General features: G+C 32.7%; 1 protein-coding gene across 2 annotated transcripts in view; it reads right to left on the bottom strand.

The window, feature by feature from the left end:
* POU6F2 (POU class 6 homeobox 2) overlaps nt 1-17,796 on the bottom strand; it is a 303,270-nt gene extending 285,474 nt beyond the window's left edge. For both annotated transcript variants that reach the window (XM_015811175.1, XM_015811176.1), the window contains exon 1: nt 17,631-17,796. In XM_015811175.1, coding sequence (XP_015666661.1) covers nt 17,631-17,796 — 166 coding nt within the window. The remainder of the gene's footprint in view (nt 1-17,630) is intronic.
* Nucleotides 17,797-18,355: the final 559 nt, after the last annotated feature.

Raw genomic sequence — 18,355 nt, 5'->3', positions numbered from 1 at the left:
CATAAATATAAAATACAAAATGATGACTAAGAACTGTAACAACCAACAACCAAATGAGGAGTCCACTTAACTGCTTCCAACTTCCCAGGGGAAAAGACAAGTTTTAAAGGCTTTCCTAAAGGTGAGCAGAGTTCAGGCCTTGTATGGGGGGAGGAGTTATTCCAGAAAACATGGCAACCACAGAAAATCCATGCCGTCCCTTAAAAATGGCAAGATTTAAAAGAAGGAACCTAGAGAATTATGTTGATTCAAAGCCACATACACATGAACTTTGTTGTTGTGAGGTGCCCACATCAAATTTGCAGTTGACACTAAACTGGCAGGAATAGCCAATAGCCAACACCCCAGAAGACAAGTTCAGGATCCAAAAACATCTTGACAGATTTGAACAATGGACCCTATCCAACAAAATTAAATTTAATGTAAAGAAAAACAAGGTTTTACACCTAGGAAGGAAAAACCAAAATACAAGTACAGATTAGATGAAACCTGACTCAAAAACAGTAATTGTGAGACGGACCTTGGAGTCCTAGTGAATGATCACTTAAACATGAGCCAGCAATGTGCACAGCAGCCAAAAAAGCTAATACAATCCTAGGTTGTATAAACAGAGGCAAAACCATGTGAAATATTAATACCACTTTATAAATTCTTAGTAAGACCACACCTGGAATACTGCATCCAGTTTTGGTCACTACATTACAAAAAAAGATGTTGAGACTTTGGAAAAATGAAAAGAAGAGCAACTAAGATGATTAAAGTCCTGGAGACAAAAACATATAAAGAACAGTTACAGGAATTGGGTATGGCTAGTCCAGAGAAAAGAAGGACTAGGGGTGACATGATAGCAGTATTCCAGTATTTGAGGGGCTGCCACAAAAAAAAGGTGGTAAACTTATTTTCCAAAGCACCAGAAGGCAAGACAAGAAATAATGGATGGAAACTAATCAAAGAGAGAAGCAACCTGGAATTAAGGAGAAACTTCCTAACAATCACCCAGTGGAACAGCTTGCCTTCATAAATTGTAGGTGTTTCATCACTAAAGGTTTTTAAGAAAAGACTGGACAGCCACCTGTCTGAAATGATATAGGGCAGTGGTGGTGAACCTATGGCACGTGTGCCATAGATGGCATTCAGAGCCCTCTCTGTGGGCACATGCGCCATTGCTCCAGCCCCACCTACCCCATGGCCCCCTCCTCACCAGCAGCCCCCCCAGAGGAGAGTCACCTGACCCGTGTGGAGAGTCACCCTGGCCCATATGGAGCAGCACAGCACAGCATTAGCAGGGCAACAGGGATGACTCTGCCCTCATGCTGCATCACACCTGATGCTGCGGGGCACAGGCAGAAAGCATGGCTGCAATGGCACTGCAGGGCTGCCTGGGCGATCTCCTGCGGCGGGCCATGGAGGCAATGGGTGGCCCTGCAGCTGGGTGGGGGTGGGGCAGAGCAGAGGCGGGTCAGAGGGTGGGGAGGTTTTTGGGCACTCGGTTTCTAAAAGGTTTGCCATCACTGATATAGGGTCTTCTGCTTGAGCAGGGGGTTGGACTAGAAGATATCCAAGGTCCCTTCCAGCTCTATTCTAATTCAAATGCTCTAAATCTGCAGCTCTGAAAGAGGAGGAATAATTATGTGGAAATGGAATTATTTTTCTATACAATGGACTAATAACCAAACCTCAATTGCTAATGGCATCTGATTATTAATAAAGAATAAAGTAGATAACTCAATTAAATACTGTAAATTGGTCTATATTCCACAGGGATTTGCTGATATGAATGAATTACTCGATTATTACTGAATTCACGTCATGCAAGATAAAATTCTTCTACAATAGATCATCTGCATTAACAGTGTGATAATGTCCACAAAATGTCAGAATCATAAAATAAATGTTGTTTACTTAATACCAATACTTTTAACTTCAAAATGAGATACTTGATTGAATCACATACTTGTATTGCATTTTACACTATTGTATGATGTGAACTAATATGTCATTTTTATATCAGACTAGGGGTGAAAGAAAAAGAATATTGTTTCCACTGCATAGCAGTTCACTTGATTCTAACATGTTGTGTTAAGTTACATATCCTGATTTAGTTACTAAAGGCAGTAGTTCCATTAGGCAGAGGGAAGCAATCACTTTAGACAACAGGGTTTAGGTATTAAAAAGGGTTGATGTTGTGCTAAGCATTGTTATGTTCAAAGAAGAAAAGAGCTTATAGAATACCAAAATAACCTGGCTGGCTTGAATAAAATGTGTTATGACCAGAGTTGATAAGATCTTCTACATGGCCTGAGCATGATTGACTCCAATGGCTGGATATCAAATGTGGAATTATATTCTAAAGCCCTTTATGACATGGGTATCTGAGGAGCCATCTTGCCCCAATGGGATTAGTCCATCCCATTCTCTCCAGCAGAAGAGACCTAATACCAAACCCAGTCTGTCAAAGAGCTGGAGGGGGGAGGAGCAGGTGGGAAAAGTCATGTGGTCATTTCAGCACAGGTTGTCCTCCGCCTCCCTTCCCTTTTCCAGTCCCAGGCCTTCTCCGTGCCCCTCCCTCCCTATCCAGGTTCACTTTCCTTTTACCTGTAATTATTAATTGGCACACCCAGCTGATACAAGGTTCAACTAGAATGCTGGCAAAGGCAATCTCCTCAAGGCTACAGAGGCAATCTTCCCAAAGCTGGCCAGAAACAGGCAGGAAAAAAGCCCAACCACTTGGGAATGGCAGGGAAAAAGGAAACCTGTGCATCACTGAAGTCTTTCAGCATATGGCAGATTTCTGTGCACCAGTGAGCCTGCTCAGCCACTGCCTCCCAGCCCAGCAGAGGAGAAATGCAGTCCTTCCATGGTTGTAAGCGTAGACAGATAGTTAAGGATATGAATTTTGATCACATGGCCATAGTGGCAACGCAGCAGTTGGCACTTTGAGTAGGAATAATAGGTCCCTTCATTCAGCACCATCTTAATTTCAAACGGTCACTGAATTAACAATTGTAAGACAATGACTACCTGTACTTTTCTAAATGGTAGCTAATAGTTACAGAGCAGTGATTTTTTTTTAGGATGAGAACCTAAGATCAGTTATCTCTTATACTGCACTGCTAGTTCACACTGATATTGCTTAAAAAATCAGAATATTTCCTAATGGTTTTTTTCCCAAAGGCAAATATTAAACAATATTGAAACATATTACCCATCTGTCTTTCCTGACCTAAAGAACTAACTTCAGTAGAACAAAGTAGGCAGAAGCCCACTCTTATACACATCCCTTTTCAATTTTGACAATATTCTTTCCTTGCTATAGATCACATACTATCTACTACTTTTTTACCAGCATTTGTATAGTATATCCATGTTCATTTTCCTGTTTTTAATATATTTTTTACCAAAATACATTAATTCACCAATTTCTTATAAACTTACCAAGTATATAAAACTTGCAAACTCAAGCCTATTTATTTTATAATATACTTGTCCTAAATCTTTAACACTAAGCAATCATTTCAATTCCACCACTCAGCATACAATTTTCATACAAATCGCTAAAATACTTTTTCTACCATTGTCTCCTTTTAGCTTCACCCAAATTATTTTATAACTTTTATTTTACTTCCAGTCATTCTGCTGGAGGATTTTAATCCTACTTACCAAAGAGTTCTGTCTCATTCATTCCTGAATCATCAAATCACTCATTCTTCACTTCACTCTTACCTCACTTCTAATCATACATTTAAGTAAAAAAAAAGTCAATTTTCCCCTGAATTGCATTCATTTCTAGCATTGTATGGTTATTACCAAAACTCATTTCTGATTTTTCCACTGTCAACCATTTACTGAAAAAGAACTCACAGTTACCACTAGTTCATTAAATTATATTTTTCATATATTACTGCAGGATCCAAGATGATACTCAACATTTTTCACCCTGCCATTCAAAATCAAACCTACACTTTTACTTCATAGCATATATTCATCAAATCCACTCCAGAGCACAGCTCACTTTAATCTTCATTAATTGACATTTTCATTTGTCTTAATTTCATAAGTACGTAAGTATGTGTTATCTCCCACTCTTTTCATTTGCTAATTCATGCTCTTCATTATTTATTTATCTTACATTCTAACTCCCAACCTTTTTTATGAGATGGTTCTGACCAGACACACTCATTGATATTGACTTCTGCTTCTCATCCATATTTTAATCAATGTAATAATGTTTTATAAGATAAGAAGATTCAGATTAGTTTATCAATGATAGTGGCACAAAGATGACTTGGTGCTACATGCAGCATTTTCTTCTAATAGAAGACCATGAATGGCCAGTTTTGATGCATTTTTGCTATAATACAATAAAATTCAATTTTATTGTATTATAGTCTAATCAATTTAGACATCCAGTTAGGATGTCTAAATAGTAGTTCTCTGAATAATCTAAAGACTATATAAATCAGAAGGTTTATGCAGGCTTAAATAACTTTAATAATTATGGTTCATCACATGGTCAGCCAGATGTTCAGATTAGATTTGTCATTTTTGTCTGCTTATCAAGTCCTTCCCTAGGACCTGGCATAGACAGATATGGATGCTTGATGGTGTTGCATATATCAGCATTGAATGTAAGATGTTTTGAGTAAAGCTGCCTTTTGCAACTGATGGTGAATTTGCCAATGCAAAAGTGTTCAAGTGGAACTCCAGTTGTTTTGAGATTGTACCCAAAGGCGCTTATTACTATTGGTATTACTTTTGTATAATTTATTATTATATTTATATAATTATTTTATTATAATCATTAAAAATAAAATAATGTAAATGTTATTTGAATTGAAGAGAATATATGTTACTCATGATAGAACTATGGAGTACTTGATGCTCTCTGAACTTGGTTGTTTGCTTGCAGAAATTTTATTATTCAATTATTTCTGTTGTTATTCCTACTTAAAATTACTTTTCAGATCTGGAACAGATTTAGCAAGTTGACAAACATAATGTATGGTTTTATTGTTTAATTAGGGTTAGGGTTAGGATTATTGTTTTAATTAATTATATAACTAAACTAATAAGTGGCACAGTCTTACCTATATTTATCAATGTCCCATGGAACTTAATTGGATTAATTAATATGTTATGTATGTACACAGGAGTACATGTTAAAACTGGCAGCCTAACAAAATTGCTAAAGCTTACAACAACTAAAGGTAATAGAAATTCTTCCAACATGACTTCCGGTTTTTGCATCTGCAGTGCATGACCACGTGACAGCGGACCTCTGCTCCCCACGGCTAGTTTCTTCCTGCTCGGGGGACCCTAGATGGGTCCGAAGTTGCCCCAGGGAGGTGACTGTGAAGGAGGGGTGTCCCATCGATCATGAAGTGACAGGAGAAAGGCTAGCGTGAGATCAGCATCTAGCCCAAGCTGCTTGCAGCCGAAGTCCCAGAGCACGAGCTTAAACATCGGTGACCAGCGTGCTTGGGATTGGTGAGAGTACTGATCTTCTTTCTTCTATCTATTATTTAAATCCTTGAAAAGATCCCCAAAGCAAAAAAACCTCCAGAGGTGATGGGAGGGGATTATATCCACATTCCCTTATAGAAGGAAGCACGAATTAACATAAAAGGGTGAAAGAGATATACTAAAATTTGATTTAAAATATTTCAGTGTGGACAAAACTAGGAAATAAAAAGATTATCAAGATTATACCCTAAAAAAGATTATACCCTAAAAAAGATTATACCCTAAAAAAATTCTGATGGAATTATAAAAATATATAACAAAAATTACTTTTTGATGGAAAGAAAAACTGAAAAAAGAAATAACTGCTGACACCTAGTGGAGAATCAAAGAATAGAACACTAACAATAAGGACTCAGAAATTGGCAGAATGCCCAGAAACAAAGAAAAAGTTATTCCTTTGAATTACAAATAACCTTGAAGACAGCTGGGAACAAAGGAAGAGCTAGCTATAAGATTAAAAAGCATTTGAAAGGAGAAAAAAACACCTGGACTGTTGCTTAAACCTAAGAACTGTTTAGGGGGGGGGGAAACTTTGGCTTTTTGGCTAATCTTTTAGAGGAGAATTTGCAGGATTTAAAGTGGATTAATATACTGAATCAGTAATTTTGACTGACTGATAAATTGACTTTTGAATTAAAACATTGATGAAAGATTATTTCAAGGGGGAAGACAACATGGATATCATGTACATATCAAAAAATGACAGGATGCCACAATCAATATTTTCTCCTGAAGGACTTAGCCTGGAAAATCAAGGGCCTCCAGAAGCAATACTTCAAGGCAAGATAAATATATTTCCCAGAGGAAATATATGTAATGTTAGGACAAATACAAATGACAATAGATTCAAACCATGATGAAATTTGAAACAACTTTAGGATTTAAATAAGCATATTTCCAATCTAAATCTACAATTAAAAAATACCGAGGAAATAACAACAAAGGAACAAACAAATCAGACAGCAGATTACAAACTAGAAGAGTATGATCAAATTGATGAAATAACAAAGGAAAAGAATTACAATTTGACACAAACAGGAAAAAATCTACAAGGTTCTGATACAACAAGAAAAATGGAATTATTAGGAGAACTATTAAACTATTACTTACTTCATCTTTTGTATTCCCAACTACATTTGTAAAAATACAGGAACTGTTGGGTAAGCGGATTACATCAACTTGGAAAATTACTTGGCAAAAGAAGAAGATCAGAGACAGATACAAGAGATTTGACTCGCCCTACCAGATGGACTATTACATGAATAAACATTTGTTTGAATATGGCTAAAAGAACAGAGAATTTTGAACATAAAGGGGCCTTATAACAAGAAGGATAATGAGATTTAAGTAATATAGTATGTTTTATAATATATTAAATGTTAAAATAGTAGGTTGATGTAACTTTTATTAACATATAAGTAAAATATCAACTGATTAAAAAGGATGTTATATCTAGATACTATAAGACAGATAAAAAGTACAGTATTTCTATAATGCATGACATAAAATATTGGGATGATGTAGATAAATGGGAAAATTTAGACAGTGAGATAACTAATATGAAGAAATTATGACTGATAAGAATTGGATTGAATATAAGGGAATCTAAGTGAACAAAAATTATAAAAATAGGATGTATGCTGAACTAATGAGATGATGGTTATGAGAATAATATAAACTGAAAAAAATGTTATATAGAGAGATTATTATTATTTGTATAAATATAAAAATGCCTATACCTAATCATTTATATATTGAAAATATTAAGAATTATATTTTGGCTAAGGTTGAAGAAGGAAAATACAAATGGGAGAAGAGAAGCCCAAAGAAATGTATTATTAATTAATATATTAATTATGGAATTATCAAATTTAATCATTATTGACTGTTAATTACTTATTACTGTCCTTTTTTTTCTTGTTAAAATGTAAACCAAAACAACATGCTGTACACCAGGCACTGGAGATTGTTATAGTTAAAAACCAATAAAATATCTATAAAAAAAAGAAAGAAATTCTTTCCAACATGCTTCATGAGAGAAAAGACTCATCGTACAAAATATTTTTATCAATTTCAAAATAAAAACACTGTCAATAAACTAGGACTAATAGCTTCATATTCAAGAAACAGGATAACATTTTAAAACTACTATTTGATTAAATATCTAACACACTTTAAAAGCAAATATAATTTCAACTTAAGAGCTTTAAGAATGGGCTCTGGTGTTCATTGGAATACAGTGTCATTCTTCTCTTTATGATCTTTGCTTTCAGACTAAATGTGCTTTGTCCCAGGCCTGACAGCGTTAAAACTATGAAAACATAGCAAAGCAGATGGCACAGCACAAATATGTTTTTGTTTCCTTAGAGTTTTATAGTTTGAATTTTTTTTAGTAAAATATAAATTCGAATAAGAGCATTTTCAAAACAATCTTTTAAAACTAAGTTTTAACGATTAGTACTTACAGCACATATATTTAACCAAAAATACTTAAATAATAGGAATTATTCTAAATCAAAATAAACTAATGAAAACACAATAAAAAAGAAAATGCATGTAGCATGATGGGAAGGGGAGAAAAAGGTAGGCACTTTGTCTTCACATTTACATATTAAGCTGATGATGTTATGACCTCTCTAAAGCAGCCTTAGTATTCTTCTCAGGTAGTCTCACTTAAATGTGTCTCAATTATTTCAGAGGAATTGTGCATATAAGACCAATTTTTTAGACCTAAATTCCTTGAAAGCAATACATCTTATTGCAAAATATATTTTTTTAAAAAAAAAAGAGAGGTGAGGAATACCTTGGGAATGGTAGTTTTCTATTGGTATAGAAAATGTCCGTTTCTATAGATGGCAGGCCTGCCAGGCTTTGGACAGTCAGTCCTAACTAGTTGGGCTGATCTGGATGGCAGATCCCTGGGACATGCTGCTATAAATAGAGTGGGAAGTGAAAACAAAATCCCAAATGGCAACACTCCTTTATTGTTGTCAAAAAAAACGCCTTTTTCACAAAATCATCAGGAGCCTAGTTCAACATTAAGACCTAATTGATTAGTTGATATCCTAAGGTCTTCTTATTAACACCTATATTAGGACACAACTGAAAGATATGTAAATACAACGTTGACAACTGAAAGATGGTTTACCAAAAAAGTTACAGATGTTATATGTACAGTTTGTTATACTCTGTCCTGTTATAGAATGTATTTTAAGTTTCTGTTTTTCTTTCTGTAACGTAAGGTAATACTAATAGCAGTGTTGTTGCCAGGGAAGTTGAATCATGTCCATTTCTGTTTTTAAATGTACATTTAATAAAATTTGTAAAAAAAACACAAAAAAACAAGACCTAATTCAGACAGAATGTATTTAAGTGGTTTTTAATAAAAGGACTCATTACTTAATCTCCAAGCATCCCTAAATGTTTTTAATAGGAAACTTTGCATAAGAAAGATTTTAAATACTAAAATGACAACAGCACCAGAAAAGAACAAAATCTAAAAATGAAGAAAAAAAAAGAATTGTACAGGAAAGAAGAATACTAGAAAAAAATGTTATATGAAAGAAGATATCAAGTGATGCTAAATAAGGTCCTTTGGCTGATCTCTGTATTCTCATGAAATAAATATCACATTCTTTACTCCTTCACAGCCATATCCTTTTAACATTTGATGTATTATTAATTTTAAACATACACATATTTTTCAATTAAAAAAAAACCTCAGATTGTGTGCTATTTGCTAAGACTAGCAAAATGTTTAATGTACCCTGCAATTTTTAGGACTAGATACATTGAAGATAAATATCTTTCCCTCAATAAAAGGTAGACATTTAAAAGATTATCTTAGTTAATCCACTAAAACAGTAAGGGGGGAAAAATCGTTAAATTTGGTTTGGTATCATCTTGGTTAATGAAAAAGTTTCATTCATTTTAATGTTTAAAACATTTATGGCAAGATTTGTTAGAGAATGTGTAGTCAGTATATGGCTTTTCTCATATTTAATTGAGTTACTCAGAGACAGCTAAAATATGCTTTAAAGAGAAGCAAATAAAACATGAAGTTTCACTTTTTCCTAAAATTTGTACTCGCTTGGTTAACTGTATATAATGCATAACAAAATCTGACGCACTGAACCATTTTATGAATTTGGTAGATTAATTTATTATAGATGGTCTAATTACATTAGCTGCAAGATCTAATTGTATTAATTAAAATATCAGTTTAATCAAACCTGATCCAGCATACACATTCACAGCAATATGTTGGTCCAAACAACTCTCCATCAGTTGATTATAGGATTAACATACTGTTTTGACAACAATCATTACATGTCCGGTAGCACAGCAAAATTACACACACACTTTTCATTCTTGAAGGAGGTAACTGACATTGCCATAGATGATACCACCAAGTTTCTGATCTGAACCACATCTGGAGTTCCAGATCTAGTAAAACAAATCAAGAGCACAGTTTTGATTATTGGAAAAAGCCACCCAACAAACAACATTTACACATATGCATGCATGAGAATCATCTTATTTGTGAACACTTTCCTGTCTGGCTTCAAACTAATGCATATATTTACCCAAAAAAACCCAAATGGCTCTATTTGATTGAATTTTAAAGGAAAGCCTCAATTTAGCAAATCTTACTATAATGGACTAAACATGCAATGGGAAAATCCTTTTGGGCAAGTTATGATGTTTGTGTAATAATGTCATTATGCATGTGATGCAAATAAGCAATGCTATTACACAAACAACATAAATTATCCCAATTATGCATTTTTAACAGAGATAGCCTTCCTCCACTTACTCAAAAGATATGCTGAATATGGTTTTGCAGCTGTATTTTCTGAAATGAATATATTAATTATTTAGAAATTAAGTACATTGCCTTTCCTCAGTGAAAGCAACAGTACTAACTTTTTCAACCTCCTGCATGTCATACAAGTTCATTCAGTCCAGAGTTTTTGTATGGGTGTCTATGTGTGTGTGTTTGTGTTTGGTGGCTACATTTTTTCTCCTACAAAATTCTGAAGGAAAAGTGGTCCAAACTAAATCTCCTTCGTTGTTTTTTATCAGCATAGATCAGAAACGCTTGAAATTTCACCACTTCATAAAAAAATTGATGAAAAAATTAATATTTAGTGTTTCTTAAAATATTATTTAAATATTTCATTTAATATTATACTGTACATCTAAAAAAGATTGATATCAAAAGGTGTAATCTAAGTACCAAACTTTTTATTTAGCTCAGTCTCCTATACCGTTATGTTTGAAGATGACTGTAAAGATTTATATCTGAGAATTAAAAATTCTGTCATGATTCTGATAATTGTTTAACATAAGATTTTATTTATTGCTTATTTGTTCTGCTTTCTCTTAAGAACTAGAATATCTATTTAGACATTAATGTGGCTTGGCATATAAAAGAAAGACAGAAATTAGTATCTGATTTATATCTATGAACAAAATATTGTGGTTGTAATTTTCTACTCAGATATACTCATTGATATTACTGCACATAATTGCGGCTTGAATTGTCACAGACTTGCATCTGATAGGAATAAAAGCAGGTGTCACCTTACAATAAAGAGAGATAAATACAGATACAGAGATATAGATATTTCATTATATATATATATATATATATATATATATATATATATATATATATATATATATATATATATATATATATATATATATATATATATATATATATATATATATATATATATATATATATATATATATATATATATATATATATAGTCAAAGAACAAATATGCTAAATGCTTGAGGTCAGAAAAGCTATGTATAGACTTGGAGATTTCTCGCACATTTTCATCTAAATTGTTCTTCTGATCAAAGTAGCAAACAGCAGCTTAATTCTCAGACAGTTAGAGAACAATATATATATATATTTGTATGTAATTATATATTCTGTATTGTTTTTTTGGTGCTGATTTGTTTATTGCTAAATTAATGTAGCAGCCTTCTAGCAAGCATTTTTTTTAAGTTTGTTTCACTGTACATTTTAGTGGCCTATATCCCGCAACATTTTCCCACTGAAAGCCAAACATTCATATGCAGATACTGCATATATTAGATAATTATTGATAATTGAGAGTGTATGCAATGAAATTTCATTTTAATGTATGCTGATTAGTGTACGTTCAAAGTGACAATAAAGTTATTCTATTATACATGTAAAGAGTTAGACATAAAAAGCTACAGCTTTTCACTCAAAATAACAAGTACATATCAGGAAACTGAAGAAACTTTATTTCACACATGGGACATACAGGAGTAATTATAAACTGAATATTCTTTCTCAGACCAACCTGACACAAATGTTGCTTCTGATTAGTTCTTATTTTAAAAAGAATGTGTCAATTCAGTCTTGGGTCTAATTATTATTATAATAATAATTATTATTATCTTGGGTCTAATTATGATTCCATCAAACTAATTTTGATAACACTAAAACAATTGCTTAGTTTAACAAAAAATAATTGGACTGTTTTTGTTATTGTTGATGATGATGATCATAACCACCATAAAGCCAGTAAAATAAAAATATAGTTTTTCATTTATTTATTAATAAATAAAATATAATATTGCAAAAAAACCCTACATACCCAAACTGACTTTTTTTAAAAAAAACAAAGTCCCTGAAAACAAATTAATTGGTAGGAATTACACAAATTCTCACTTCTAGAGTGTAAATACTATTCATAAAATGACAAGTATTTTAACATTATAAAATATTGTTTGTCCCCAAAATCCATGCATGTTCTGGCCATATTTATAATATTTAGCCATGTGACCAGTGAAAAAAAGTAACATTTAAAAATTATAATCTCTATAATTAGCCAGGTAAATATATTAATTCCTATTTATTTAAGTGGAAGCTAATTTTCTGTTTTAGATTCTTTACTGAAATAAATAACTGCAACAATTGTGTGTATCATTACCCTGCTCAGTTACATGGTTACAATCTAAATGAGATATCAAGAGATCATGGTCAGATTCCCTGATTTACTTCATTTATTGGGAAGGGTCTGAATTTATGAAATTATGAAATATTTAATCTTTTCCCACTGTGTCATTTTCCAAACCATATTCATTTCCTACAGCTGATATTTGTTGTGCAGGGTGAACCTTACAGCTCCTTCAGGCAAAGGTAATTTATGCTGAATATACTAGAGGTTCCTTCACTACCATTCACCTAATATAAGCTGCTGATCAGCAGAGAAAGAACTAAAACATCCTACAAGAGGTACCTCTTGCCAAATTTCTTTAGATTGAAATACATCAGAAGGGATTTGATTCTATATTAATATAGAATAATTTTGCTAGTTTATGTTCTGTTCCTAAAAATAAACACTGGATTTGGTCGATTAGTTTGTTAGGGTTTTTTTGTTTGTTTGTTTTGTATTTTAACTCAGCAAACTTATTTGTTATTGTAGAGAGCTCTACTACTCTGAGAAATACAAAGGCCTCTTGGGAGCCTTTAACAACTCAGAAATGAGAAAAGATAACTGTAGAGGTATTTGTTTTCACTCCTTCCCTAGTTTTCATATTTTTTATTAATGATTTCCCCTCCATTAAAAGCCATAGAATAAAGAAATATGCTCTATCTCCAAGGGTGGACTAGATTGAATACTGATTTGGAACCTTTTGGAGCTTTGAATTCATCAGATCCAATCTTTCTCAGCATGTACCTAGCCAGTTTCCACCAAGCTCTTGGCTAGTTTTCACCATACCTCTTTCCTTTCCTTTTATTTTTTTTCTCTTTTTTGACACTGGCATTCTGTTTTCTCACAGGGTAACAAAGGTTTCTTAGCATACACAATAAGAGATAATTCACTTGCACACTAAAACTGCAAAAATACGCATTGCTCCATATAGGTCCAACTGGGATCGAGTCATAGCAAACATATTTACCATAACTGTTTCAGTCCCTGTTATAGTGAAATAACATTAATTTTGAACACAGATTAAAAGTTAAAAATGATATTTCATTGTAATATGCTGTCACTGCATTCTATCTAGAGCATATATTTATAAAATCCACTTGAATCATACACTTATGAAATAACTAAAGTCATTAAGTTGTTTGAGTTTTACATGCTTACAAAGAGAATTGCCATGCAACATCTGGAACTATCTAATATATAGAATTTGCTATGTTTTTTTAAAAAAGTGAAGTGTGAATTAAGCGAATCAACCTTAAACTATGAATAAATTCTTCTGCCATCTCTAATCAATATTATCAATACAAGGACAAAAGACTTGTAATAAATAAAATAAACAGTTTGCTAGACATTCTAGGAACAGGAGGAACAAAAATGAGCTGTCCCTGGCACCAAATGCCATCCCTAAGATTCCACTCCTCTTAATTTACACCTTTAAGCCTGAATATAAAACATTCTAGTATGTAAATGTTTAAAGAACTAATAATTTTTTATTAACTTAGCTTTAAAAATAATGTGTATCAAATCATATGTCTTCTCTGTCCAGCAAAACTGCTCTAAGGGATTACAGTTTGGATCAGTGTCATACATTGGAGCCATGCTATTGCAGTGAAACTTGTTCTCTCTTTCCAAATAGCAGCAATTCCAGAAATTCATTTTATAACAAACTTCTGAAGTGGTTGTTAATTGGAGACAACTTTTCTGCTAGTATTAACTAGTTAGTATCAACTGGAATGAATGAATGAATAAATAAATAAATAAATTACTATAATATAACACTGTAAGAAAAATTACATGCATAAAATGCATTAGAGAACATAAGAATCCCTTAAAACAATGCTCATTGTCCTATTTTTCAAATGGACATTACTAAGCACACGATTAAAGTTTTGTTATACAAACACGAAGGAAGGAACTTTGAAAATGTAATATGACATATGTGAGCAGAAGAACATTAAAATATGGGAAATATAAATAGCTTAAAACTGGTATACTTTAATTAAGGACATCTAGCAAAGTTCTTTACATATTTGAAAGCTGAATAAATTCAACACCAGTATTCCTGAGGCTCAAAGTCCTTTAGAATTGGTGCTAAAATAAACATTTTGGTGGCTTATTAATACCGCAGGAATACTTTCTAAAGTTTCCCAAAGGAGGTGGAAGACGAGGAAATTACTCTGAGGACAAATAATGTTGCCAATTAAGATGTTTTAAATATAATATACACACGTGTGAAATGGTATCTAAACAGTCCAAATCAAATCAGCTTGGAGATGTCAATTCAATCCAGTGATTTGAATAAAATTATTGTTTCAGTGCAGAAATCTAATTCAGTTCAGAGAATTATTGTAGAGAATTTTATTCCTGAATCTCTGTCCTCTAAAAGTAGAGCTAGTGCTACTCGAAAAAACAAAGGGCTTTACTTATGTTCTGTCCATGAAACCATCTGACATTACAGCTGTGGGAAACAGTGAGATATTCTAACCGTAGATATTTTTTATTGGACGCTGATAGCCTCAGTCATAACTCCTTATTTCCTTATCTTTCCTATCAAGAATAATTAACATTTAGACTTCAATTTAATAACAAAAATAATTTATAACAAAACTACAAAGTATTTTAGTACCAAAAAAGAATGTATCAAACAATAAAAAATAAATTAACAAAATATTTACATATTTAACACTGAGAACTGTGTTAAGTTCTAAAATAATAGTTAGGGCTACTTTCAAAGAAGAAAACAGTTACTTTAGAGAATAAAAATTAAACCGAATATGTTTAATTAAATAAATAAGGCAAGATGTATTGCATATATGTTTCCAACAATTTTCTTTCTCTTCTATAACTGTTCCTTGTTTCTTTAAAACTTTTCTCCTTAAAGCCTAACTTCTGTGAAATATTCAGTGGTTATAAATGGGCTACGATCTCATACTGAAATTCATAGGAGTAAAAAGGCCCTTTCCATGAAATCAATGGAATGAGTCCCCATTAAAAATACTTCCTAGACATCTTTACCAAAATCATCCAATGCCTTTCATGGCATTTTGGAGTATATGTCTAGTGTACCAGATTATTTCATTATTGGGTCAAAAAGGTACTCTCGAGCCAAAATAAATATTTTGTTTCCATTTAATAGAAATTGTAGAGAATTAAGTTTTACCTGAAAATAATATATTGAATATATAATATAATATAATATATATTGAAATCTATATGGCTTATTACTGACATATATCAGATTATATTGTTAAGGACATGCTAGCCATTGAAATCATGTATAAATATGTTGTATGGCCTTGTAGTTGTTAATACTAAATATAATATTTTCATTAAAAGTACATTCTTTTATCTTTACATCATCAATTTACCTGTTGCAATTTAATTCTAGGAATACTTTAAATAATTTTAAAAAACAGTTCTCTATCATTTTAATAGTGCTTATACAGAAATCTTCTATTAGAATAAGTAGCAGCTAAATGATAATCAGGAAAACATTATTCTTTTGGAAAGAAAAGTACTAATAAATATATTTTGAAGCAGGAAAATACTTTTATTATCCCTTCCCTTCAAAACATATGAACATTTTTTAAAAATTACATGTTTATGTTTATACATTTGAAATATTACTTTGAAATCTTTAGAAGAATCAAAATGTATTCTCTGCATTAAAATGTATGGTTGTTGGATATTCCTATATGAAAAGAAATTTATTTTTTTAAAACCTCTTTTTGTACAAAAACAGGAAATGATGGCTTATACAAAGAATTGTATATTTCAGCTACAATGATGTAATTTTCTTGTTATAGATAATTACCTGATTCTTGTGCTGTCTTTATGAAAAAAACATAATACGGCATATATTCTTATAAATATTGCATGAACTTTTTCTTGCAAAAATTATTTTATAGTTTCATGCTCTCACAAAATTACAGACATTGTATCCTCAATTTTCTAGGAGATAAACAACATAATTTTGATTGTTTTCTAAAGGTATATAACTCCCTCAAACCTGACACTTTTATACGATGCAAACTACCTGCTTTAGCATCTTCTTCTTGAAATGTTGTACATGGTAATTACTAAAAAGAACTCCTTGAGAATCAATGGCTATAGAATTGAAATGTCACATTGGACTACATAGCATTGCTCCAGCTCAGGCATATATCAACATCTATCATTCAAGCACACCCCCGAACATGCTTTCTTCCCTTTTCTGATTAGAGATTACAGTTGCTTGAGTTGTCTCACAGAGTGTCATTGGTTTGAATGATGCCTGGGCTAGACTGCTACTCTTCTTATTTCCTTTTAGATATCAAACCAATATTGCTGAAAAGCTATTATGTCATAAACTATTTGTCCAGTTGTTTAAAACATACAATACTTATATTCATGCATCCTGACAGATGGATAATTTTCAGCTGAAATGAAAATACCTTCCAAGAAGCCATAAAGTATTTTTTTATTTCCTTCCTCATTAAAAATATATAAGATTGATTTCTTAGATTACCCCAAATCATCTAAACCCTCTTTCCAGAATGTGATAATAGTGTCTAAGAAAGAAACATTATTTCTATTCCTATTTAAAAGAGATTCCTATAAAAAGGAGAAAAGCCTCTTGGAAATACTTAAGGAAAGTTTACTATACCCACAGGTTCCTGCAGATCATTTTCATGGCGTAATACAAGGAAAACATGACCCTTTGGTTCCATATTTACACATTTCAGTGGTTTATCAATTTCTTAACAATCAATCAATACATGATAGTGATTAATTCTAAAAAAAAACATTACATCTGTATCTCAAAGCAAAAGATAGTACGCAACAACAAACCATTTGTGTGGAGAACAGTCTTGCTGCTGTCCCACTGATTTCTATGGGATTCATGCATACAATTTGTGAATTTCAGCTAAAACCAACGAGAGCAGACTGTTCCTCAGGCCAAACTCTGATCAGTTAGCAGGCACACAATCTCAGGCAGGACAGAGAAAGCTTGTGCCCACTCTCCTTTCCCCAGAAGTTGGTTCTTCCAAATACAAAAGCTTTATCTGCTTTCTCTCTTCTTCTGGCATCGAGGCAGTGGCAACTACAGCCCCCAAACACGAAATACCTAGATAGACTTACCAAAGAGCTTGCTGGGAGTGTCCTCGTTGTCATTTGATTCCACAGCCACAAGCAGGGACTTATCCAGCTCGTCTTCTGAAGCAGCTGCCTTGTCCTCACCTCTCAACTCTGCATTCATTTCACTCTGCACTGACAACAAGAGCTTACTGACTTGTCCAGTTATCATTGGATCCTAGGATGGGGAAAAAAGAGGGGGAAAAAAGTGGTAGCTTTGATGTGCGTATTCTCTCTCTCTCTCTCTCTCTCTCTCTCTCTCTCTCTCTCTCTCTCTCTCTCTCTCTCTCTCTCTTATCTCTTGCTGCTCCTGCTGTTATTGCTGGCTGCAGTCAAGTGAAGAGCTATTACAGATCCAATGAGTTTTCCATTACTCCCCACCCTATTAAAGCTCAACTAGCATGTGAAAGATTCCGGATGCTTTGGAGAAAAACTTCAGTGAAAGCTACATAGCCAACACAGCTTTAATTGTGAGATGTTCTTCTTCTGAATATTTTTTTTACATCTCACTCTTTAATGTAATGTGGTAAGAGCGAGGTAACTGCAAGCACCATGGTCGAGCAGTGCAATAAAAAAATGATAATACCGAAACGTCCTAAAACTCTGTGTCAAAAAATTCACTTCTATAACATTAATCATATCAGAAAAAAAATATACATAGTATAAATAAAATTTCCATAACATCCCACAATAATACTTAAAAAATAAAACAAAAATCTTTTATTTTACCA

This window comes from Protobothrops mucrosquamatus, unplaced genomic scaffold (assembly GCF_001527695.2).
Source record: "Protobothrops mucrosquamatus isolate PMUCROS unplaced genomic scaffold, P.Mucros_1.0 scaffold32, whole genome shotgun sequence".
NCBI classification, from domain to species: domain Eukaryota; kingdom Metazoa; phylum Chordata; class Lepidosauria; order Squamata; family Viperidae; genus Protobothrops; species Protobothrops mucrosquamatus.
Note: the sequence above shows the minus strand (reverse complement) of the source record. Positions and strands in the feature narration are given on the sequence as shown.